Source organism: Lemur catta, chromosome 2, assembly GCF_020740605.2.
Source record: "Lemur catta isolate mLemCat1 chromosome 2, mLemCat1.pri, whole genome shotgun sequence".
Lineage (NCBI taxonomy): Eukaryota > Metazoa > Chordata > Mammalia > Primates > Lemuridae > Lemur > Lemur catta.
The window spans coordinates 145,263,789-145,290,828 of NC_059129.1; the positions used below are offsets into that span (position 1 = coordinate 145,263,789).

Consider the following 27,040-nt stretch of genomic DNA (forward strand, 5'->3'; position numbering starts at 1 on the left):
TGTGGTAACAACACCTAATTATGTTTGCTCCTATCACCTGTGGTCCATCTTCAGCTTGGGATATCACTGAAAGCAGTTTTCTGGATGCACGTCCCACATTTCTACGCTTTGGTTAAGGGTGTAACTTTGTAGCCAGTTGGGACTTTCAATGAGCAGTGTTACAGCGCAGCGTCTGCGATGGGCCTATTCTCTCGCTGCACCGAATACACCCAGCTCTTCCACTTCACATTTCAACGAGGCGATCCATCCGTTCCCTTCGCTGTGGGCTTCCACATTCTCAGTAAACCATTTCCAGAAGCTTTGTGTATCTGCCAAAAATATTTTCATTGTGTCTTTGTGTCCACAGATTGCTTTGGGACTCCTTTGAAATATTTAAACTTTGGTTGGTGGTGGTGTTGCTTTAGAGTCACACAAAATCCATCTCTAATTCTCCTGGGAACATTCAGACTAAGCTGGGCTGATTGTGAACTGCAGGTGTCTCCTAACTGGTGCACTTTAGTGCCCAGTAGCCGTCCCTGGCCACATCTGTCACTGATTTAAATACTAGGTCTGCTTTTCTAGTCCTTCATCACTGACAGGTTATCTGCACGTTACTGTTTCAGTTTTAAAGTTTTTTTTTGCCAATTAGAAACTTTGTTCATTTAAGGTTTAAAACCTTTGCTCGACAGTCATCTGTGTCCCTTGGAACACTGCTGGCTGGGAGCTGGGCAGGCCGGGCCCAGGCGCGTGCACACGGCAGCCGGCTCCCCGGCAGGCCCCGGCCCACTTGTGCCTCGTGTGGCATCAGGGCTGGTGCGAGGCTGGGGCCGTTTGCTCGGCCCGGAGCAGGCCGCCCAGGCGTGGCTCGTGGCAGGGGGGCCTGGCAACGCCAGTGCAAACTGGGATGAGACGTGGACAGCAGGATGGACCACGTCTGAAGTCACTAAAGTGCACCCTTTGGAGACCAACTCTGGGCAGGAAAGCAGAAGCGGAGACACAGAGAACCCTGCCAGTGCGGAGCCGTGGGCAGCAGGTGTTCTCCGAACACAGCACGCCGGGGTTAGTTGATGGGCGTCTATTTGCTGTGCTATTTTTGTGTCCATCAGCACATCGAATTCCTTTCTAAGCTTTGTCTCTCGCTCTCCGGGAGTCCTAGAATACCCCAGGAGTTTCTAGAAGCTATAGATGCTCGTTAGCGGTGAGCTAAGGAGCTGTCAGCTGTAGGGGGAGAAAACCCACTGGGAAGCAGGCTCAGTGCGTTTTATACCCATTGTAACTCTTCCCGTCCCTCGGGAGGGTCAGGAGAGAACAAACCCCTCTTGCACAGCAAGATACTTTTACAACCGCTCCTAGAAATTGCTACGGTATAAACCTCTGTCGGAAGAGGCGCTTACTCGAGTCATGAAGAACCCTCAGGCCCAGCCCTGTGACGCCCGCTGGCAAGACGTACCCCTCCTCCCGGGGACGTTCATCACCTCTCTCTGCCCCCAGGACTGAGCCCAGCGGGGACGCGCCCAGAACTTGCCTCTGGCACTGCCCCCGTCACATTTACACCGTGGCCCCTTTCTCACTTTCTCACGCTTCTCTTAGTCAAGTCTTTGAAATTCCTGGATCTGCAAACCCTTCGGAGCCACAGAACATTCCACCCGGGAGGGACCTTGCCCTGCACACATAGGACACGGAGGGGAGGTCCCCCCAGGCCTCCATCCTGGAGTGTGCCCACCCGCCCCGTGGCTCTTTCCCTAATTCATGACCACGCGTCCACCAGGACAACTGGTCTGAGAATCGAGACAGAGGCGTCCCCCTTGGCTGCATCCTCCGGGGGCCGTGCCCATGCACGGCCGTGTCCCTCACCCGGGCTTGGCCCTCTGGTCCCTCTGTGTCCTCTCCAGCCTTTCCCACCACTCAGGCACGAAAAACCACAGGAGCCACACGCATCCCGAGACGCACCATTCTCCTTGGTTGCTGCGACTTTGCCTGTGAGTTTCCAGGGCCTGGCACACGCCCCGCCCACAGCCTCCGGCACCCAACCCGGGATCTCCATGGAGCAGCTCCATCACCCCGCCGGTGACAACGGAGGCTGTTTTGGGGTCACCCATGTATCCTGCACCTGCTTCTCTTAGGGAGCACATCACGCTGTCAGATAAACAACGTGCAGCCCAAACAGCTCGGACTCTCTGGCTGCCCCGCCTGCCTGCGGTGTCACGGCGAAGTACACAGATTTGACTCCAAGACTCCTGAAGTCTGGCAAGTGTAAAGTTTTACCACCAGACACAGAAAAACTAGCTGCTTCTGTCCCTGTCTGTCCATGTCCCCGATGTCTCCCGGGGAGGCTGCTGCCCAGGTGTCTCTCTGCCTGGGTTCTCCCCGAGGAGTGCCCTGCCTGGCTCCCGCCGCCCGACCTCTGGCCTGTGTGTTTCTTTCCCTCTCAGTGTCAGGCTCTCACCTAGGTGACCAGGGCTGCTCTCCCGGGAGGACCTTCGCCTTCCTCTGTGGCCGCCTGGTGAGGCCCTGCCAGGAAGGCACCTCTGGACGGGTGCACAGTCCCTTCCTTAGGGCACAGCCTCCTGCACCCTCTTCTGGGGCAGCCCTGCCAAGCCTGGGCCGTTTCCGTGCTCACTAGTCTTAATCAAACTTACCTGATAACAGTCCATGCCCCAGACGCCAAGCAAGGGGCCCGTGCCGGGTGGCATTAGGGGCTGGGCCGTGCCGTGTTTGCGCCTGGCGTTGCACGGGGCACTGTGGCCTGGGGCGCAGGGCCGCGGCAGGACGGGGTCAGGCTCTGCAAACACTCATCTCCGCGGCTCACGCTGAGATGCTGCAGAGCACCCCCACCCCTGTAGCTTTTACGCCGGTGTGGGCATTTCTGTGGGGTAGAATTCTGGAAGCAGAACTTCTGGGTAAAAGGGTGTATATATTTAAAATGTTGATGGCGTTGCCACGGTGCCAGAGTGTGGCGGGGGTTTTCCTTCTCCACCCGCACCCAGGTGCCTTGGACTTTCCTGACTCCACGGCATCCACAACACCGTGGGCGGGAAGTGGCACCCTGCCTGCCTGTTCCCCTGCTGTCCCTGCGGCTCCTGTGTGGGCTGCGCCAGAGGGTCCTCCCGCCAGGGGAGCTCAGCCGCCAGCCTCCCCGGGCCCGGGCAGCCCTGCAGCAGGGCCTGGGGGCCAAGGCGAAGGCTTCGCTAGGTTGTTGGAAGGAGGAAAGGGCCTGGGGAGGAAGACAGCGGCAGGAGATGTGAACTGAGAAGTCTGTAGGGGGATTTTAAATATCTGATCACATGCAGAACTGCCACCCAAAGGCAAGTCTACATGGGAATCTTTTTATAAAGAATCATTCTGAAAATGAATCAGTGGGAAGGAGTAGTTGTATAAATGAAAAATCTGGATTACAAGTCGAATATTAATGTGTCTAATTAGCCAGACACAATAATAATAATTCATAACAACATGAATTTCATGTGAATTACTCAATGTTTAAATGCATCAATATTGATTTTTTAAAATCACCTTCACTCCCCTTTTCCTAAGATCACAAAGTAGTTGCACATAAATTACCTCATACATTCTGAAAATATTCCTGTGGAGTAGGACGGTACTTTTAATACTAGCTTCATTTTTAATAACTGAAGGAGCACAAATTAACGCAAAGTTCCCTGAAATGAAAGCTGACGCAGGAAAGCCAAGAAAAGGGTCTGATCTTCCTCCAGGGTTGAGCTGTGCAGACAGGAGAGTCGCAGTTTCTCTCCCAAATGAAATATTTCCTGATTTAACATTCACCTTCCCTTCCTTAATCATTTGCCTTCTGTCTATGAGGTTAGAGTTAAAAGAAGAGTAATCACAGGCCAGATCTTGGATGTTTCAGAGCCAGTCCCTGAGACCTTCCGAACCGACTCAAAGAATCCTCCATACATCCTCACACACCCACAAAGGAAATGAGCAAGTGCTTGGTTAATCAGCACTAACAGACAGGAAGGACTCTGTGTTTCGGAAATCATGACGAGGCCTCGTGTCCCCGGAGCTCGGACTGTGTGTGACAGTATTAATATTCTGACCTCCACGTAAGGCTGTTTTCAGACCCCGGTAAACATGCAGCTTGGTGAGAGCTGCCTGGAGCAGGAGGTGGTCTTCCGTGTCCCCGCGGGGGAAGGGGCGTCAGGGGTCGCTTACCCAGCCGGTTGCAGGGGTTCCGCTTGAACAGGGCTCGCAGCAGACCTTGCGCCTCCACGCTGAGGAACTGAGGCATGCCCAGCTTGGCTCTGAAACACAGAACTGCTGTTTCTGATTCGCGCCCCCCCGCCCCCGGGTCCTGTCCTCCCTCCTCACCTGTCTCAGGCAGCCATGCTCAGCGGCACCTGCTCACACTTAGGATGTCACATGAGGGGGCAACTGGGCCAGACGTCCCTCTACGGTTCTAAGAGCAAATCCATTTGCTTGGCAAACGATTCTTCATGAGGATTAAGCAGAAACATGGTTTGTGCTCAGTCACTTGGGCAAAATGATGCTATTTCCTGCCAACATCAGCCAGAAGGCTCAGACACTACAGGGATGGGGCAGACAGGCAGAGGAGGGGACCCTGCTCCTGTGTTCTCCCTGCGGAGGGTCCCCAAGTCCTGGTGCTTCCGGAAGGCCACCCACCATCGCGTCTGAAAACCCAGCCACCGGACATCCTGGATGACTTTTGCTGATGGAAACTTTATCTGCGGTGGAGGTGGGGGGCGGACTGCAGCGCTCACTCCACCCGCCGTCATGGAAACGTGGAGCCTGCCCGTCGCCCTCACTGCCGCCGCCCACTGCCCAGCCCAGCCTCGGCCCGAAGCTCCTGGTATCAGGCGTCGCCCCAACTCACTTGAGGATGAGGGCCATGGTCTCCTTCCGGTCCTTCCCCTGGAACGGCAGGGACCCCGTGAGCATCTCAAACTGCAGAGCGACAAGAGCAGGGGGGTCATTTGTTCAGACGGCCCTGACTTAACCACAGAGCACCCCAGAGGGGCCGCACACAACCCCAGTCCGTCCTTCATTCGAAACCTCCAGCGGGTAAGCGCAGGGCTGGCCTGTGTGCTCGGGGCACGTCAGTGACAAAACCGCCTCTCAGGGCTTAGGTTTCAGTGGGTGGGACCCACGAGCAGTTACACTACGAGGCGGGTGAGAAGGTGCTAAGGACAATGGAGAAAAGAAAGAGAGTGGGGTGCGGGGTCGGGGGACGTTTGGGCGAATGCACCTTATGTGTGGTTTAGGACCCCGTCCTGCCCTGGTGGCTGCTGTGGAGGGGACGGGCCAGGAGGAGGAGGAGGAGGAGGAGGAAGAGAAAGAAGACAGTGTGTTCATACTGGACACTCATGTGCCTGGCCGGGGCAGGGCAGAGCTCCCAGCGTGAGACGGACCACGACAGAAGCCCGACACCTGCTACAGACAGCGTGGCACCAGCAGTCTCACAGGCCGCCTCACGCCACACACTACTGTGGCACCGTTAGTAGATGTTTGCTGGGATGGAGCCCGCAGTAGAGGACCGAGGCAGGTGGCCTTTTCTGGGCAGGGATTTCATTCCTGCACCGACTCCCCTGGCACAGACGGCGCCGATCATGTGGACTCTGGAAGCAGGTGCCGGAATCTCACGGCCTTATCAGAGCAAGGTGCACATCTGACCACTTCTCTCGAAAAAGACCAGGGCAGCAGCAACGACAAATCTTTTTCATAAAAATAAGATCCTGAATCTAACAGAAATGTGTTAAAATTTAATCCCACCCCGTGTCTTTAAGGTCAGTTCGAGTCACGAGAAAGCAGCCTCAGCACAGCTGCTGTCAGCGTCACTCATTTGCCCTGGGCTGGTTTTGCACCGTGTGGCTGTGCCCCGTTCAGATCTGCCCCCAGCATCCCCCGCGAGTCATGGAAACCTCGGGAAACACACAGAAGTAGAAAGACCAAAATAATCATGCATAATCCCGTGGTCCAAAAATATCCACAACATTTGTTAGTTCCTTCTAGTACTTTGTTCAAGCTGTTTTGTTTTGTTTTAAACACACAGATAAGGCTTTGCATACTAGTTTTTTACAGAATAATATAAAACTTTCAATGCTTATTGTAAAATCTTTATAATATCACTTTATATGTAGCTATGCCAGAACACATAGTGTATCTATTATTGTAACTTGAGCTGGTTCCCTTTTTGTGCTATTACAAGTAACACTGAAACGTACATAAAAGTTTGTGTAATATTTGGTGTTACCCTGTGATAGGCTACCAGGAGTGAAATTATAAGCTTAATGAAATGAATATATATGTCTTTATTAATTTTACTGGTCTGCTTTCTGAAAGCAAAGTTTTAAAAGAAATTAAAATTTTCTGCCAGTTCAGATGTTTGAAGCCTGCTCTATCACACGGAAATTTCTGCCCGCCCCGCGCCCCGAGTCAGTGTGGGTGCACAGCGCATTTCTGCCCGCGTTTCTGCCCGCCCCGAGCCCTGAGTGAGTGTGGGTGCACAGCGCATTTCTGCCCGCGTTTCTGCCCGCCCCGAGCCCTGAGCGAGCGTGGGTGCACAGCGCAGGCCACTGCAGGCGATGGAGAAACTTGTAAGCAACAGAAAGCTAGAGGAAGAGAGTCCAGATGAGAATTTACAAAGAGACAAACATAATTAAGTGGAAAGGCTCGAATGCTCTGACTAGCAGATGAGCTATTCACCTGATAAAATAGGATGAACGTTTATAAGCTGATTATACAAATTAAAATATCTCATAAAATGAATCGTATTAGCAAAGGGAGCTCTTTTCCTATTTGGCTCTTTCCTTCTTTCCCTCTCTCTTTACTCCTTTCTCTCTTGGGTCTACTAATAATCGCATCATGCAGCCCCGTTCCCAAGGAGAAGCCCCGGTGTGTGAAATGAGGCCGTCACGGAGGCTCAGCACTTGGTCCTGTGCCCGGGCGCCCACCCCATGCCTGCGCATCCTCTGTGTACCACTGGCCGACCAGCGTGGCCGGCGTCTGTTTAGTGATGTCCGTTAGCTTCTGACTCCCTAAGGGCCAGGGTCCGTGTGCTCTGCGCTTCCTTCCCTCCCCCTTCCTCCTCCATCCGCAGGGGTCTCTCCCCACCATGGACACGGGGAAGCCCCAACCATCGACTGACCCAGACAGCACCCAACACTGTGTGCACATGGGTATTCCCGCTTCTTGATGAGGCAGGTGATGATGATGGTGGTGGTAAGGCTCCCCTCACTGGCTGACTGAATGGACCCCCTCTTGGCCAAGGGGATATCCTGAAACTAATCTGCCTGCCAGGAGGAGGGAGGTCAGACATTCAGACTTGCCTCATCGTGCCCCCCCTCTTGAGGACATCCTTTGTAACCCATTGACAGGCCCAAGGGTATGCAAGACAAACCTGCAGGTCCTCCATGTACACAATAAATCTATGTTCCGCGGCTTGTCTCTGACATAAAGCTCGTTATGTTAAAACATTTCAAGCCTTTAGACAAAGCTTCCTGTCTTCAACCAATTACAAGTCACAGAATCTTTAAACCCACCTGTAACCTGTAAGCCCCGCTTTGGAGATGGCCCACCTTTTCGGGCCAAACCAATGTACACTTCCCCTGTATTGATTTATGACTTTACCCGTAACCCCTGTCTCCCTGAAATGTATAAAACCAAACTGTAACCCAGCCACTGTGGGTCCACTTGCTCAAGGCCTCTTGTGCGTGGCTCCGGGTCGTGGTCCTAAAATTTGGCTCAGAATAAACCTCTTGAAAACTCTTTTACAGAGTTTGGCTTCTTTTTCACTGATGCTGCTGTGTGCCACGCACGGTGTAAACGGATCTAAGGCTCAGAGCAGCCTTGGGGGGCGGGTGCTGCTCTTCACGGGCTCCGAGGGAGGGCCCGGCCCGCGGAGGAGGGGCTGAGTCTGACGTCAGCAGAGCTGGGTGACAGGGTGACAGGGACACTTCACAGTGGGTGCAACGTCCAGAACACCCAGTGCCAGGGGTAAAGAAACGAGAGAAGATGCTTTAAACATCCGCAAAACTCAACCCAAATGCCCTCCTAAAACCAACTGCGGCGGCGTGTAGGTTGCTGGTAATCCACCGTCACTGCAGAGCCCACCAGAGGCCTCCAAGTTCCTTTCCAGTTCCAGGTCCCTGACTTCAGACATCCGATTTTATTTAAGGATGGTGATTCCTCACCACTGGCATAGGCGTTTTTATTTCTTTGCGGTCTGCAGAGGGCACTTTCGGATTGCCAGACCCTAGGACGCTCCTCCTCCGTGAAGGGATCCAAGCGTGTGATCGTGGCGAGGGGACGGACACCGTGAACACCCCTCCCCCAGGTGCTGTCTCCAGGGCTCAACTTCGTTAACAAAGCCACCAAGGGTACCTCGCAAAGGCGTAGGAAAGACAACTAACTCAAGGAGTCACGAGCCCCAGCTCCTAACTGCAAATGAGAATTCAGACATAACTTCTGACGTTGGCCGAAGAGGTGCAAAAAGCACGAGGTCACAATCATCAGGACACCTGCCTGGGAGCCTGGGCTCCCCTGGGGGCCAGGAGAGTCTGATGGGCAGGACTGAGAATGTGTTCCTAGAACAATTACGTGATCTCAAACCTGCCCCTTCGGTGCTCGGAGCCAGAGCTTTCATTTCTGTTCACAGGAAAACACAGTCCTTCCCGGCTAACTTGCATATCTTCTGGATCGGATCAGACATGAGCATGCCCTGTGCACTCTGGAGTGCTGTGCAGATATAATCTGTGGTCACCATGGTGACAGCCACCCCTGCTTCTTGCTGAGGGTGACACGGCAGCTCTGGAACCCACAGGCCACGTCCCAGCTCTTCCCAGCCGTCCTGAGACTCTGAAAGGAACAGGCAGCTCCAGCAAATAAGTGAGCAATTCAGTGAGAAACGTCCTGTGGCTGGTGACAGACATGGGCAGGCAACGCGGGGTGTGTCAATGACGCTGGCCAGAGCCGCAGCAGGGCCACCTTCTCAAGGTCACACTCTGGGGACCAGAAGGGTGGGATCTAGGGCGGTAGAGGCCGGCAGGGTGCTGGGTCTGAGTCAGCACCTCTCTGTGCTCACGCCAGGCAGGGTCTCCATGCCCACCTTGGTCCCTCGGGGCACAGACCTGGCTGGGCACATGCTGCTCTCCGTGCTGGGGGCTCTGGGGTGAGGGTGACGTGGCTTCAGGGACCCTGTGTGCCGGGAGATGCTGGTAGAGACAGACACTTACAACAAAAGATGATCATTGTCAGAATAGCACGGCGAGTGCCAATGTAGCCACCAAAGACAGAGCCACCGACTCTGCCCGGGAGAATCAGGAAAGGCCTCCAGAAGTGACACTTCTCTCTCCGTGCCAGGGGCAGGTGGCAGAGGGAACCTGTGCGCAGCTGGGTGGGGGAGACCAGCTGAGGACCCCCTTTCCCTCCCGCCTCTCCTCTCTCCATCGTGGGCTCTCCAATCTTTCCCTTTGTATGTCTTTGCGAGTCTCCTTTTTCCTTTCAGTTTCTCCTTTTGTTTCTTTAATTTTCAATGACTTGGACCAGAAAAATTTTAAAGATATGTTTTATGCTATGGAATAGATTTTATGGTCTGTTGTCTTAATAGAAGAAACAGCAGAATATCAAACACCTGCCCCTTTGTTCTCCGGAAACCTCACCACGCTAAGTCCAGTTGGCTTGGACGTTCGCGCGGTTTCTCTGCCGGGACTCGCTCCCCTGCCATCCAGCCCGGCCTCTTGCTCTCGTGTGTCGGCTGCCCTGAGAGCTGAGTGGCTGCACTTTGGGACTTTGTTCACAAAGGCTTATCTGCAGCCGCGTGTCGACCATTCCCAACGCAGCATCACTGGCTCCTGTCACCTTCCTAAAGGGGGTGGTGGTGGCAGGGCCCGGAGACAGGACGGAGCCTAGTGTCCCTGCAGGAGCCGGGGCTGCAGGTGGCCAGCCCTGCTCTCCAGGGATTTGGGGTTCTCAGGAGGGCGGGGGCACAGGACCTGGGCTCTGTCCTGAAGCCCAGACGACACCCTGGGACCCACAGCCCAGCATCTGCGAGGGCAGCATCAGACCCCCCAGCAAAATCTGCACGGGGTGAGGCAGGGGCTCAGCAAGACGTAGCACCCCCACCCCCCACTGAACACTCTGCCACCCAGGGCCACAGCAACCAAGGAGTCTGGAAGGGAGTGGAGCTATGGCAGCAGACGTCACTAAGGGAACAAAGCTAACCCAGTTGTCTCATGAACACATCTAAACAAGGACCTTCCACCCAGAAGGCACACGGAGGGGGAAGGTCTCCAGACAGCTGGGGGGGCGTGGAGCTGGTGGTCTTCAGCGTGGAGCTGAACTGCATGTAGCCGCTGCCATTAAAGGTCTGAGTAATCATAAATGCCATAAATCATCACATCTTAGCTACCATCCACGGTTTCCTCGTTACTGTGCAGCCATCCTTGTGAGTATGTTGCATGTATCAGCTTGTTTAATTGGATGATTCTATGTTGCGACTCCACTTTACCAAGCAGCTTCTCATTAGGATTGGGCTTCCCTCGTAGGTCGTGTGTGGAGGGAAGTGCTGCCTCGGCGGGCAGGAGCGGCTGCTGACGGGACGGGGCATCTCTGGGAACTGGCTTCAGGGTCAGGCTGTGCAAAACCGTCTCCCGAGCTGGTCTAACACATGTCTGCCCGCAGAGGCCAGCAGTCTGTGCTGGCACCAGACATAGCCAGCGTTTCTGAGCCCCTGCACCAAGGACTAGAACCTCTGAGTGGCACGATGACCAAAGGGACAAATGCCCCAGTGAGGCCTGGGCACCAGCCTGAGCTTCCCTGGGAGACGCCTCTGAATCAAGGCTGCAGGACTCCACCCCGGGGCTCCCTGCAGGGATGAGGCTGAGGTGTGGTGGGAAGAGGCGGCCGGGCTCTGACGGGACTGGGTCTGGGGTGCGGGCAGCGGGATCTGGGGTGCGGGCAGCAGGGTCTGGGGTGCAGGCAGCGCGATCTGGGGTGCGGGCAGCGGCGCCCGGTGCCAGCCGAGCAGCCTGCATCTCATCTACCAGAGTGTTCACCCCGGGTCCTTCCTCTGCAAGGTGCGGGTTGGGGGGCCTGGCCACCCTGGGACACCCTGACCCTGCTCCCACCCAGGCCAGACCCCAGAGCTCAGAAGCCTGGTCCACAGAGGGCCGTGCACCCTGCCTGGTGGGAGGGGGAGGCGGAGGGTCGCTGGGCAGAGAAACGGGACCACCCTGCCTCTACCGTGCCACGGGACACCCCGCCTAGCGTCTGTGCAAACGTGATATAGAGACGTCCAAGTTCCTAGGTGCAGATGTAGAAACCTTCAACTCCATCTGTATTTTGGTTCATGCTAACTTTCACAACTAAGTGCAAGGATTTTGTGCTTGAAATTTAACAAATGTTTTTAATATGAAAAATCACTATATCCCATAAAACCCTCGTGCTAAACCTGTAGAGTGTTAAGTATCCAGAGGCTTTGACTCTAATCTGCGTGCACTTCCCAATGGCGGGACCTCAGGACAGAGGCCAGGACTCCCCGCCTCCCGCCCCTCCTCACGCCCAGGGGTTGGTCTGCACGTTTCACGCTCTGCTTCCTCCCCTCATCCCGGCCTCTGAGCCCACCTGGGCACGGGGCCATCTGGGGGACAGCTACCACTGCACTGGTGCCACCAGGAGGACGGGCCTTACCATGAGCACGCCGAAGGACCACCAGTCGGCGCTCTGCGTGTGCCCCCGCCGGTTCACCACCTCGGGTGCCATGTACTCGATGGTCCCGCAGAAGGAGTAAGCCCTCTTGTCGTGGTCGATGGCCTCCTTACTCAGCCCGAAATCTAAACGTAAACACAGCGTGGGCAGCTCCTCAGTCTCTGGTGTTCAGGACGTCCCACGTGGGCTCCTGCACGGTGTGTGTCAGGCCAGTGGCATCCCTGTCCAGGGAGGGCTGCGGAGTCCCTCGGGAACAAACACGACCTGCCCAAGCGCCGCCCGAAGCCCGGGAAGTCAAGCTCCGCAGGTATGAGGGAGCCCTGAGAGTCTGCAAATTCGGGAGTGACTCGTAACAACAGCAAGGAACCGTGTCCTGGTGCCCGCCGGGACCAGGCGGAGGTGCACCGACAGCCCCAGGGGCAGGCGCGAAGAGGGAGACAGGGCGCGGTGACCCTGCCCTGGAAACGCTGGCGTGGAGGGGCGGCGGGCAGGGGGCCTGGGGGAGCCGGGCGAGCTAGCTCTGGAGGAGGGACAGGTGTTTGCCAGGTGCCACAGAGCCAGGAAGGGCTTCTCAGAGAAGCGGCTCCAGAGCCGGAGACAGTGAGAGCTCGGGGCCCGAGGGTGGCAGACGGGGGCCGTGGCCGAGTGTGGAGCTGGGCAGGCCGGGCCAGCGGGGAGAGCAGTGGTGCCCAGAGACACCCAGGTCCCCACCCCAGACCTGTGACTGGGTCACCTCACATAGCACAAGGGATTTTCGATATGATTAAGCCGGGGATCTTGACACAGGAGATTCTGCTGGATTTCCGGGTGGGCCCGACCTCATCACAGGGGTCTTTACGTGGAAGGGGGTGGCCGGAGGGGGGTCTCGTGGAGATGCTGCCTGCTGGCTCCAGCCACGCCACCGGGGCCTAGCCATGCGGCCGCTTCTAAAGCTGCAAAAGCCAGGACAGGGACCCTCCTGGAGGCTCTAGAAGGGGATGAAGCCCTCATGACAGTTTGGCTTTGGCTCCATGACATACTTTGGGTTTGTGGCCTCCAGAGCTACAAGATGATAAATGTGTGTTGCTTTAAGCCACTAAGTGTCTGGTATTTGCTACAGAAGCAACAGGGCACTGACACAACGGGGGGTCGTGGGATCAGAGGGAGGTGTTTTCAGTTTGACTGAACTTGGCGGTGGCTGCCGGGGTTTGAGCTGGAAACAGGGGGCGTCGGGCAGCTAACGCCACCATCCAGGAAACACCCACGGGTGGGGGAGACCACAGCGTGGGACGCGCTCGCCGCAAGCGAGGTCCTGGATGTCCGCCCCACGGTCAGCCTGGGCATCGAGGTTTGAACCAAACATCCCTGGCGTGAAGGAGCTCAGACGGTGTGCCAGGGGGAGGGGACAGAGCGCCGTCTGGGGATCCCCAGGGGGAGGGGACAGAGCACCCTCTGGGGATCCCCAGGGGGAGGGGACAGAGCATCCTCTGGGGATCCCCAGGGGGAGGGGACAGAGCATCCTTTGGGGATCCCCAGGGGGAGGGGACAGAGCACTGTCTGGGGATCCCCAGGGGGAGGGGACAGAGCATCCTTTGGGGATCCCCAGGGGGAGGGGACAGAGCATCCTTTGGGGATCCCCAGGGGGAGGGGACAGAGCATCCTTTGGGGATCCCCAGGGGGAGGGGACGGAGCACCGTCTGGGGATCCCCAGGGGGAGGGGACAGAGCATCCTTTGGGGATCCCCAGGGGGAGGGGACGGAGCACCGTCTGGGGATCCCCAGGGGGAGGGGACAGAGCATCCTTTGGGGATCCCCAGGGGGAGGGGACAGAGCATCCTTTGGGGATCCCCAGGGGGAGGGGACGGAGCGCCGTCTGGGGATCCCCAGGGGGAGGGGACAGAGCACCCTCTGGGGATCCCCAGGGGGAGGGGACAGAGCACCCTCTGGGGATCCCCAGGGGTTCTGGGTGTCCCCAGCACGCAGAGCGTAACCTGCCCATAGCTACGGAAAGGTCAGCTGACCAGGAGGAGCGTCTGGCAAAGGTGGGCGTGTGGAGCGGGCTTTGGCTGGGGGTGGTCCCAGATCCCCCCAGGCCCAGAGTAAGCCCTAGGGGAGATGGTGGCGTCTTTCACAAACCTGTGATCTTGATGTGTCCCTCTTCGTCCAGGAGGATGCTGGAAGACAGGGAAGGAAAAGACGCTTCAGAGAGACCCAGCTGTGGACTGGCACGCACAGCTCAGACGGCGGCTCCGGGCAGAGCCTGGCCCAGGACCACCTGCTGTCTGTGGGGGCCCTTGGGCTGCTGCCCCTGACTCAAGGGCCTCCCCAGGTCAGGGGGTGCAGGTCCACGTGTCTGGGAGGCAAGGGGCACCCACATGCTCCTGTGCCCAGGGGACTGCGAGCTTTGACCTTCCTGAGTCCCCAGGGAGGGTCTGGGAACCCTCCAGACTGTTCTGAGAGACTCGCAGGACAGAGAAGATCCGGGATTGCCCTGGCCCACGGAGACCCAGAGCCTCTTGGAAGGAATGTTCTGTACCCAGGAAGCGTTCAATGCACACAGACCCCATTTCTCCCCCCGGATCCCCTCCCTGAGCCCTGCCCAGCTCTGGGGACCGACCCCAGCCTCCAGGGCAGCCTGGGCACAAGCCTGGGCGGCAGCACCAAGGAGCTCTTGGGGCCCAGCGGGTTCATCCTTCGGTAAGTCCTGGTCCCGGCTGGGCACCCCTGTGGCCCCCAGGTCCGCCCCGTTCCCTGTGTCCTCCATGAGAGCTGGCTTTGCTGGTCCCAGCTGCCCTCCACAGAGAATGGGGCGGGGCCTGGGAGGGGCAGGCGCAGGGGAAGGGGTTAGTGTTCAATGTGGACAGAGCTTCAGTTCTGCAAGGTGAAAAGGTTTTGGAGATGGATGGTGGTGACGGTTGCACTCAAACATGGTTAAAATGGTAAATTTTATGTTCTGTGCATTTTGCAATTTTTAAAAATCTGCCCTGGACTAAAAAAACCCTACTATTTTACGGCAATGGGAACAAATAGGTTATAGCATATAATTAAGACAATTTATAATTAAAGAGGCTAATGTGTTTAATCTTTGCCTTTCTTATACTCTATCTTTGCCCAGAATTAAGCAAGTTTCAAGATTAATTCCCTAGTAATTCTAATTAGACAACAGAACCTTTTTCTCCAACCCTGCAATTAAATATTACTATTTCTAGCTGTAAGGATCACTTTGACCTTTACAAAGAGGGGAACCAGCGCTCACTGCCCAATGGATGCTCAGGGCGAGCTTCGAACACACGAGAACCGACAAGCACGTCCGAGGGATCAGCGGCAACATCAGCGCCGAGGTTCACAGCAAGGAACACGCTAACACAAGTCAGAGGGTAATTAGCACGAGATCAGCTCCGGAGGTGACCTTTGCAAGGACCCAAGGTGACAGGCCAGGCTTGCGTAATCACCTCCGGATCAGGGGCAGGTGAAAGGGGACGCCCAGAGCTCAGAGCACCATGGGCGGGTCAGTCCCATCTGTTTGAGCTTCACATCTGGCCTCACGCTCCTGTCGGCTGCGGGAGACACTGTGGCTGGTAGGATGCTGCTCCCCTGGGGTCACTCGGGGTAAGGCCTTTGTACAAACACAGGTTGCCAAAACGCTTGGACCAGAAGTGTTTTGGATTTTGGATGTTCTAGATTTTGAAACATCTGCATACATAAAAATATAAAAATGAGATATCTTGGGAATGGGACACAAGTCTAAACACAAAATTCATGTGTGTTTCACATACGCCTTACACACATAGCCTGAAGGTGGTTTTAAACAATATTTTTAATAATTTTGTGCATTAAGCAAAGTTAGTGTTTAAGCACTTGTGTGCCCACTAATGGTATCATATTGGGGTTCAAAAAGTTTTAAATTGTGGAGCATTTCAGATTTCTGATTTTCGGATGACAGACGCTCACAATGTATTGGCAGATGTGTTTACAGGTACAGCTAGTGACGTTCCACTGACTAGCAGCTAAGTCAGAGCGTAGAGTTACATGCACAGGCAGATGCATTTTACATCCCATGTGGATATGACGTGACCTGGTTTCTGGGCAAACCTAGATGTTTCCCATAAATGATGCCCACAACCAATAAACTGGCTTAGGTCAGCTCTACATAGAAGATGTAAAAAACCCACAACACCTAAAATGGGAACACCATTAATTTGGAGAGACTTTGATGTTTGAATTTAGAATAGATTGGCTAAATATCCTAGAAATAATAACATTGCAGATTCTCACTGCCACAGATACACACATCTTGGTGAGATTTGAGCCTGAGAATGCTGAAGCCGTTGCCTTTTAGATAAATTCTTGGGACAGCTAAGCTGGTCACCTAGAAATGAGCCAAATTGTTAAGCGGGGGTTCACTGATCACATTTTGGGGGCTTGAAGTCACTGAAGGGGCTTCCTAGGTCTGTAGGACGATAGCAGAACGGAGACGGGAGAGGGAGACACAAACTAGCTCGGAGGTGGCCGCGTTCGAGATGGCCCTGGCTGGCAGGGAGGGCGGAGCGTGGGTCAGGGCCTGGGCTCCGGCCTCCTGCACTTACAGACAGGAACCTGGGCCGCCTCACTCCAAGCTTCTCCTGAGGACCAGCTGGGAACCCGCCTGGGAACTTCGTGTACGGGGCAGGGACGTGGCACCTGCCGGCAGGAGCATCTCCCCAGCCGCCATCTGAGCCACGCTGGTGACGTGGGCCCACAAGAACACAGGGCGCAGGGGGCGCGGGGCCCGCACCCTCTGTCTCCTCACTTACTTCTCGGGTTTCAGGTCCCTGTAGATGATCCCCAGCCCGTGGAGGTGGTCTAGGGCCAAGGCTAGCTCAGCCAGGTAGAACTTGACGTCCTCCTCGGTGAACATCACCTGGTAGGGAAGACAGGAGCAGACTGCTGACCCACGTCCTGGGCAGTGCGTCCCGCAGAACCCGCCCGGGAGGCCGAGGGCAGCCCCAGGGAGCACACGAGGGCCGTCTGCGCTGCTTGGCCACCTGCTCCAGGCGGTGCCGCCGCGTCATTCCCTGTTTTACATAAGAGAACATCCCGCAGAGTCAGCAGAGGGAAACTTCCAGCACTGTCTCTGCTGTGGGCAGGATCCGCTTGTCCACTGCGTGAAGCAGTAGGGGCCACAGAGCGTTCATGGCGCACTGAGGAGCATTCCAGAAAGTTCTATGTAGGCACTGGGAGGTCAAGGAGAAACCCTGGGGTTGCGAAAAGCCGACGGTCAGGAGACCTCGGGCCGTGTGCCCAGACCTGGCCAGACGCTGCCGAACACAAGCACACGCGGGAACCTCCTCCCACACGTGCGGGCTGCGCTGTGCCCATGGGAACAAAGTCTTTCCCCACCGCGACCCTGAACCGACCCCGACTCCCACCCACTGCACATGGGAGTGACCAGAGTCACCGACGGATCCAGACTGTGACAGCAGGCTTTGCGAGAGCAGGTTCCCTGGGACCCTCCAGGACCACAGCGCTCCTGCTCGTGCGACTTGGGTGACTTCTTTAAAACCAGCGCACACCACACATCACACACACACCACATTCATGCACACACCACACCCACACATCACACACACCACGAACACACCCCACACCCACACATCACACACATCACACACCACACACCCCACACATCACACACACCACACACATGCACACATACCACACCCACACACCCCACACATCACACACACCACACATCACACATCACACACATCACACACCACACACACCACACATCACACACCCCACACACCACACACTCCACACATCACACAACACACACCCCACATATCACACACACCACACACCACACACCCCACACATCACACACCCCACACATCACACACCACACACCCCACACATCACACACACCACACACCCCACACATCACACACCCCACACCCCACACATCACACACACCACACACCACATACCCCACACATCACACACACCACACATCACACACCCACACATCACACACACCACAAATACACCCCACACTCCAACACACCCCACACACTACACTCCAACACACCCACACATCACACACCCCACACGAATGCACACATCACACACCCACACATCACACACACCACACATCACACACCCACACATCACACACACCACAAATACACCCCACACTCCAACACACCCCACACACTACACTCCAACACACCCACACATCACACACCCCACACGAATGCACACATCACACACCCACACATCACACACACCACACATCACACATACCACACTCCAACACACCCCACACCCACACACCCCACACATCACACACCCACACATCACACACCCCACACATCACACACCCACACATCACACACACCACACTCCAACACACCCCACACCCACACACCCCACACATCACACACACTACACATCACACACACTACACATCACACACCCACATATCACACACACTACACATCACACACACTACACATCACACACACCACACATCACACACCCACATATCACACACACTACACATCACACACACTACACATCACACACCCACACATCACACACACCACACATCACACATCACACACCCCACACCCCACACACCCCACACATCACACACCCCACACATCACACATCACACACCCCACACACCCCACACATCACACACCCCACATATCACACACCCCACACCCCACACACCCCACACCCCACACACCCCACACATCACACACCCCACACCCCACACATCACACACACACCACACATGCACACATCACACACCCACATATCACACACCCCACACATCACACACCCCACACATCACACACACTACACATCACACACCCCACACATCACACATCACACACCCCACATATCACACAGCCCACACATCACACATCACACACCCCACACATCACACACACACCACACATGCACACGTCACACACCCACATATCACACACCCCACACCCACACACCCACATATCACACACCCCACACATCACACACACCACACTCCAACACCCCCACACACACACATCACACACACCACACATCACACACACGACACTCCAACACACCCCACACCCACACATCACACACACCACAAACACACCCCACACTCCAACACACCCCACACACTACACTCCAACACACCCCACACCCACACACCACACACACCACACATACCACACACACCACACGTGCACACACCACACACCACATACACACACATGCACATGCTCATACACGCCATGCACACCACACATCACACACACCACACACGAATGCACCACACATGCACACACCACATACACACACGCACACACTCATACACATCACACATGCTACACCCCTCCCACCACACCCCCCTCTCCCCTCCGCCCTCCCCAGTCCCTCCCCCTGAACCGCAGACAGACCCCCGGGCGGGGCGGGTACCTCCTTGGACAGCCTGGTGAACAGGTCGCCTCCGCGCAGGAAGTCCAGGATCAGGTAGAGCTTCCCTTCCGTCTGAAAGGCTGCGGGGACAGACATTTGAGCGGCCCGACAGCGGCGCAATCATTCACCCGACTGGGTCCCTGTGTGGCCCCGCAGCCCAGCTCTCTTTGGCTCACACACCAGGGGAACCCGTGAGGCTGAGTTTCGGGAACACGGCCGCAGCCCCGGAGCCAGGCTGTGGGGCCGAGCGCGGGGCCGGGGCGCTGGGAAGTGCCGCCTCCCGCTTCTGTTAAGGGTCCTGAGATTTTTGTCTTTTCTTTCTTTTTTTTTCCCTCCTTCCTTCCCTTTTTAATCACAAAAGGAATTGAAAGACACACAGGGAGAAAGCATTTGCACATTCAAACTTGTTCTCATCATTGCCACTACTGATGTCAGGCGGTGGTTACACTGAGTCTTATTTAGAGATTCGAGTTTGTGGTGACATATTTCGTGAGTAACATGAAGGTGGCTCTGGTGCTCACGGTACACGGCCTCCTTCCTCCCTGCGGAACCGCGTTCTTACAACTCCGGGCACAGGGGCCACCACTTGACTTCTTTCGTGGCAGCGCTGGTGACCTGCCGGTCGGCTGCTGCACGTCACAACAGTGGGGCTCATGTCCTCGGTCTGGTCACTGTGGGCTACACTGTGGATGTGCTCTTATGTTTCAGGCCACAGACAGTCCACATAGCTCTCGTCCACCGCTGACAAGGGTGTGCCCCGGTCAAGGGGGACGAGACGTGTGAGGATCAGGAGAAACCAGCCACTGGCACTGCTGTCATGATGCCAGTTCGACATCTTGCCGGCCCATCCGTGGACTGTATTTTACATACACAAGAAGTACGGCCGGAGGGGGTCCTGATACCCCTGCGTCCTCGAAAACTTGCTATTTCCTAAAAGTAACTGCTAGAACCCTTAGAGATGCTGGGGGTTTAGACACTTATGCCTCTGGCTAGAAAGCCCTTTGTCCAACCGTGTAAAGTGAGTGTGGATTAAACGCTCCATCCCAGGCCTCGATGGGCAGATGGAGACCTCGTGTCAACCACGGAGGGAACGCAGAGGGTCTGCTCTTCATTTCTTCAGGAAAACGCCCTGGGAGCCGATTTCAGTGACATCGGCAGCTCGGCAGCAGAGAACGTGGCCGAGTAGCAGAGCGTCATCGGCCTCCCGCCCACCGGCCACAGGGCAGCTCGCACCGTGCCTGGCCTCCCCGGAACTCACAATGCATATTCGCTGTCACTACTTTTGAAAGAACAGGCCACCTAATTTCCAAAAAGACTATTCCTTAGTAATGTCAGAAATTCGCCAGCAAAGAGCTAGAAGTCTCTTCCGTCCCATCCTTGGGGCAGGAGGTCACGCCTTTGCCATCTCCCGCACAACGAGGTCTAGCTCTGTTGTTCTTTTCTGTACTTTACTCACAGTATTTGAGCAGTGAGTTGTAATGTATATGGCATGACTCTGGAGTCACCATTTCATTAATTTTTTTAATTTGAGGATTTTACTTATTGTTCTTCAATTGAGATAAAAAGCAGACAGCAAACTGAGACAAGCTGTGTGGGAGAGCAGACCGGTGGCCTTTGGCAAATTATTTGCTCCGAGCCTCAAAAAATGGAAACAATAACCTACTTTGAATGGAAGTTTTGAGGGTTCATTGAGCCACTATCCTTAAAATGCTTAGTAGCATTTTAGAAAACACAGTGGCACTTAAAACGTAGGTGTTACCATTTCTGGTTTAAAGAAATTACTGGGTCACAAATCATTTTATTTTGAAATAACAAAAATATGTCATAGAAGCACCCCAATCTAGAGCAAGGAACGTTTTTACTAAATTATCCGTGTGATAATTTAATGACAATGGATAGTCCCATCTACAATTAGATCTGTGAGATGAAAACAGGGTATCTTGCTCTTTTAGGGAAAATGAGCACACAAGAGACTAAGGAAGGGGAGCTAAGACACCCTCCTCCCCAGACAGGACAGCACTCTAGGACACAGGGAAGGATTCTTCTTTCAGATCTATTATTTTTAAAAAATTTTCCTTTGTTCTGGAGAAGGTCACCCTGGGTCCTCTCAGAGGTGTCATTTTAATTCTATTTACCGTAATGAAGCTTCACGATGAAAGGGTGGTTCACTTCCGCCAGGATGTCTCTCTCCATCTTGGATCGGACCCGGTCCCGAACTGCGGAGCAGAAAGAGAAAGATTTCAAGGCGGGATTAAGCGTCCGAGGAACACTGGGTATAAAATACTGGATGTGATAATTGCCCCAACTTTGTATTACAAAAATTTCAAACATACACAAAACTTGAAAGAGCACTATAATGAGACTAGATTTAGGAATTATTTACATTTTGATACATTTGCTTTCTCTCTCTTTCCAAAAAGAAAAGGAAAATAAATTGTAGACACCATGACACTTCACCCTGAGGTGTCTCTGCCCGAGTCTCGTAAGACTAAGGACACTGTCCAGGTAACTCCAATGCTGCATCACACCTACGTAAACCAGCCCTCATCCGTGACGTCATCTCACACCAATCCACGCTCAGCACCCCAATGTCACTCATCCCTCTTATTTTTCCAACCGAGGATCCAGTCCAGGGTCACTCATATTGGCTGTTAAATTTCTTTGTTTTGCTCCTAGAAGAGAACAGTCCCACACCCCGCTTCCCCTGGTACTTTTTTGTGGACTTTTTGGTAAGTCCAGGCCAGTTTTCCTGTAGAACAGTGGTCCCCAACCTCTTCAGTACCAGGGACCAGTTTCATGGAAGACAATTTTTCTGCAGACTGGCCGGGGGTGGGGGGAGGGTTTCGGGATGATTCAAGAGCATTACATCTATTGTGCACTTTATTTCCATTATTATTACATTGTAATATACAATGAAATAATTACACAACTCACCATAATGCAGAATCAGTGGGAGCCCTGACATTGTTTTCCTGCAACTAGACGGTCCCATCTGGGGGTGATGGGAGACGGTGACATCCGAAGTGTGTTGCTTATGTCCAGTCTACTCTGTCATCTCGTTTTGGTTGCTGTCACTGCAGAAAACCCTGCTTCACAAAGACAGGATGTTGGAAATAGAAGCAAGCTTTTCTGTGCTTTTGTGGTAACCTCAGGATATTCCACCTTGACTTTAATCCAGAACATATGGAGATTTGAAGTTGCCTCAGACATACTTCTAAGACCACTGTCATTTGCAGTCTCAAGCAGTTGATCCTTTTGTAGCACCAACAAAGTCAATTCACCCCACTTATTGACAAATGGGTCATGGATGCATTCCTTCCCGGTTTGGTTTTTTTTTTTTTTTTTTGTGGTTGGGAAGTAAGTAATGCTCAAACTCTTTTGAAAGCTGAGATAGGTGATCATGCACCAGATGGGAGAGAGAAGGCCCTGGCTCAGTCTCTTTTAAAATCTCTGCTAATGTTTCAAAGCTGTCAAAAATTTCAATGTTCACCCGTTGCCCCTGTAACTCCAGTTTGGCTTTGAAGGCAGCCACTTTATCTACCAACCGAACACAGTTGTCGTTCTCCCCTGAAGTGACAGACTGAGTTCATTGAGCAGGTGGAACGTGCCACACAAGTAAGCAAGTTTTGCAACCCATTTTGTGTCACTGAAATGTGCTGCCAGTGGTGACTGTTTTTCTGAAAGAAATCTCTGGAGCAGCTCTCGTAACTCAGACACTCTGGCCAGTGAGCTAGCTTTGGAAAGTCATCTCACTTCTGTGTGTAAGAGATGTGTGCTCTGAGTCCAGCTCCTCGGATGTGAGTTCAGGGCATGTACTTTAATGTGGCTGACAATTTTAATCACATCCTGCAAAACGTTGTTTAGTTCAGGTGACATTTTTTGGCTGCCCAGCACTTCTGTATGGATGACACAGTGCGTAGGCTCACATTCAGAAGGGACCTCCTCGACCCAAGTAGTAAAACCAGAAAGGTGTTTAGTCGTGGCAGCCGCTCTGTCAGTGCATTTACTGACAGAAAATGACCAATGCAGTTTTCCTGATATATCTTGATTCAAAGACGTGAATAGTTCTGCAGCTGTGGCGTTGGCTGGCAACAAAAGTGCACATAACATACCCTCACGCACATCCTCCTGAAAAATATATTGTAGAAAACAAGCATTGTTGCCTTGTTGTCAACACTGGCAGACTCATCAGCCTGGATCGTGTACCATGTTTACTAATTAATCCTCCTTAACAACTGTGCCTCAACACCCTCTGCTATTTCATCAATTCGTCTAGTTACGGTGCTAGCCGAAAGAGGAACAGCTGCCACCTTTTGAACTGCAGCCTCTCCCAAAAGTTCAAAGCAAATGTCCTTAGCAGCAGGCAGGGTCAACTCTTCATCAATAGTAAAGGGCTTCCTAGCTCTAGCAGTGCGGTTGGCCACTAGGAATGACGTTCTCAGAGCAGATACGTTTGATGAGGTGGTGGCCTTCAGTAATTGCTTCTGTTCTTCGTGTTCATGTTTTCTTCTTTTGAAAAAGTCCTACGGCTTCTCTTTTAATGCAGGTAGTTGGTCTCCTTGTGGTGAAGCAGTTTTGAAGTTTTCATGGCTTTGTTGGGTAGTAGGTTGCCACATTATACAAAGCAGCTTGGAGAATAAGAATCACCCGTAGCAATAAACCCATAATTTAAGGAGGACTCTTGATATTTTATTTTAAATGCAGCTTTCATTTTGTTGGCAGGCTTAGGGTCTCCTGCTGTCTCATCACTGGGTCTTTCCCCGTTTTTGAAGAAGCTCTCCAGCCACGTTTGTTTTTTACTCATTTTTGCTAAGATTAGCTTGTGGCTTACCCAAACTGTGACTGAGACAAGTGCACAGTGTGGGAAAGAGGTGAGGTCGGAAATGGTAAATAAAATAATGGCAGCCCACACATGGACTAAAATAAGTGTCGGATTCTGACTTCAAGCTGCCACCAGATGCAGCCGTATAACCGAAATACATCAACTCACTTGCCACTATAAAGCCTGCCACCAGATGCAGCTTGTCACTTGCCGCTCACTGATAGGGTTTTGATATGAGTCTGCAAGAAATGGATTTATTACAGTCTCCATGCAGTCAAGCCTCTCTGCTAATGATAATCTGCATTTGCAGCTGCTCCCCAGCGCTAGCATCACCACCTCAGCTCCACCTCAGATCGCCAGGCATTAGATCCTCATAAGGAGCCGCAGCCTAGACCACTTGCACTCGCAGTTTACAGTAGGGTTCGTGCTCCTATGAGGCTCTAATGTCACCTCTGATCTGGCAGGAGGCGGAGCTCGGGAGGTGATGGGAGCGATGGGGAGCAGCTGTAAATGCAGATGAAGCTTCGCTTGTCCGCCCACCGCTCACCTCCTGCTGTGCAGCCTGGTTCCCAACAGGCCCCAGACGGGTACTGGTCCGTGGCCTGCGGGCTGGGGACTGCAGATGTGGAATGTTTCCCATTCTGGGTTTGTCTCATGGTTGCTCAACTGGTTTCGCTAACCCTTGTATTTCTTGTAAACTGAGGTCTGGTCTGGAGGCTTTATAAGTTCAAGGCTAAACATAATTGGTGACCAGGTGCCACCTGTCCCTGAGACTGCATGAGCCCCTGAGAAGCAGCCCAGCCAGCCTCTCCAGGTGGTGCTAAATGTCATACCTGGTTAAGGGGGCAAGTCATCCCCTCGCCACCCTAAAGATCTGCAGGTCCCTTTGCAAGCAAAAAGTAGCCCCGGGGCTGGTGTTTGGCATGGAATGGCCTGTGGGTTCCCCACCAATCCTCATCCAGTGGTGTTAGCACACGTGTATGGTCCTCGCCTGAAGCATTCAGGGTTATAAAATAGCAAGTTTTACTTTTACTTTCTTTTCTTTTTTAGAGAGTCAGGGCCTTGCTCTGCTGCCCAGGCTGGAGTGTGATGGCCTGACCACAGCCCACGGCAGCCTCCAGCTCCTGGGCTCAAGGGATCCTCCTGCCTCCTGAGTAGCTGGGACTACTGGTGCCACCACCCGCCTCAATGTTTATTTTTTATTTTCTGTAGAGGCAAGGTCTCGCTATGTTGCCCAGGCTGGTCCTGAACTCTTGGCCTGAAGGGATCCCCCTGCCTCGGCCTCCCAGGTAGCTGGGACTGCAGGTGTGAGCCCCGTGCCCAGCAACTTCCACATTTCGGATGGGGCTGGAGATCCAGAGGAAGCTTCCTTTGCTCTCTCCATGAGGATGACTGTGAACCATGGATTTTTTTTTTAATGTAGTGTCTTATAACCAATGACATTGCTCTTTCTGGTGCTCACATTGTCCCAGGTTTTGCTACCTGGGAATACGGATGGAATTAGTATTGTGGCAAAAACAACTGAACAAAGATCATTTAAGAATAAGCACAACTTTAAGATTCCCAGAAGGAACAGGATGGAAGTGACCTCCACAGCCCCCCGAGTGACAGCTTCACAATTCGTATTGTGACAAGTCTGATAAGTGTTGTATTACGGGCCAGGTATTTAAATTCACCTGCATTTTGAACTTGTGACATGTACTTCTGAAGTTTTATTTAAGAAGCCCTTCCCTAAGAATGCTACAATCATAACACTAATAAAATAGCAAACAACAAATGTTGGTGAGGACGTGGAGAAACTGGAGCTCTCGTGCACTGCTTGCTGGTGGGAACGTGTTAATGAGACGGTGCATCCCCTGTAGAAAGCAGCTCCTCAGAAAGCTAAACACGCAACCTCATAGGACCCCGCGATTCACACACCTGAACCGGTGTGCACACCCACGTGCAGGGCAGCGCCGTTCACTCTAGCACAGGCAGAAGCTGCCCAAATGTCACCCCCAGATGGGTAGATAAACAAATTTGGTCTCTAAGTACAGAACGGAATATTATTCAGCCTTTAGGAAAAGTAAAAACCTGACACGTAGTGCAAGGTGGATGAACTTGGAGGAAGTTACGCTAAGTGAAATGCGCCAGGCACCAGGGATGGCTACCGTGTGATCCCACTTGTGGGAGGCTCCGGAACAGGCGAGGTTGCAGGGAAGGACGGCGGTGGCAGCTGTGGCTGGGTGCGAGGGAGTTGGCATTTAATGGGCTCAGAGTTTCTATCTGGGATGATGAGGAGGTTTGGGGGGCAATATTGCTGATGACAACATTGCGAATGCATTTATGCCACCGAATTGTGCATTTACAAATGTGTAAGATGATAAATATCATGTTATGCATGACATTTTACCATAATTTAAAAAAAGAAGTCCTTCCTCGTTCCTGGGTCCCCAGGACAGTCTCCCATGTGTTGCTCTGTCACCTCTTAGCTTTAAGATTCACGCCCAGGTACTCAGGCTCTCTGGAGTCGGCCTCTGTGTTCGGTGCCAGGCTGGTTTTACGCTCCCGCCCGCAGTTGGCGACGGTGTTGCCTGGTGAGCGGTGTCGACCGTGGGTGCCACTGCGGGGCCTCACAGCCTGGCCGCCCACCCCCTACCCCCTCCGCCGCCGCTCCCTGCTCAGGTCTCCCCACACACGGGACGAGGGTGGACGGCACCTCCCTCGCAGGGCTGCTGTGAGAGGCACGTGGTGACTCGTGTGCAGCACCGGCGTGGTGCCAGCCCGCCGAGCGCGGTGCCACATCAGTGCCCTGTGAGGGGCACCTCTGCTGGGCACTCAGACTCCACGGGTCCCCCAACCCTCCTGTCCCACTGCTCTGTCCATTCCTGAACCAATGCTAGACCCCTGAATTCAAGGTGGTCCTGTGATACTCTTAGGGTCTAGACGGGCAACAAGGGGGTACCCAGGTGGCAGCACTGGGGACAGAGCTGGGGGTCCCAGTGCCCCCCCCCCCACCAGCCTCAGCACCTGCCTCTCCACAACCCTCTCGGTTGCTAACTCCCCCAGACCCAACACCAAGGCACAGGGTGGGGGGCGACTCCTCATGCCCAAGGTGACACCTGGAGGTCCTTCTGCCTAAGCT

At 53.9% G+C, this 27,040-nt stretch overlaps 1 protein-coding gene across 6 annotated transcripts in view; it reads right to left on the reverse strand.

Moving 5' to 3' along the window:
- The window catches only part of RPS6KA2 (ribosomal protein S6 kinase A2), a 222,377-nt gene that overhangs the window by 36,363 nt on the left and 158,974 nt on the right, over nt 1–27,040 (reverse strand). For all 6 annotated transcript variants that reach the window (XR_006733598.1, XR_006733597.1, XM_045544722.1 and 3 more), the window contains 7 exons: nt 21,230–21,310; nt 19,095–19,174; nt 16,433–16,539; nt 13,776–13,813; nt 11,644–11,786; nt 4,832–4,902; nt 4,153–4,241 (listed from right to left, as the gene is read on the reverse strand). Coding sequence is in view for 4 of the 6 variants with exons in the window: in XM_045544722.1 (XP_045400678.1) it covers nt 4,153–4,241; nt 4,832–4,902; nt 11,644–11,786; nt 13,776–13,813; nt 16,433–16,539; nt 19,095–19,174; nt 21,230–21,310 (609 nt within the window). In the remaining 2 variants the exon portion in view is untranslated. The remainder of the gene's footprint in view (nt 1–4,152; nt 4,242–4,831; nt 4,903–11,643; nt 11,787–13,775; nt 13,814–16,432; nt 16,540–19,094; nt 19,175–21,229; nt 21,311–27,040) is intronic.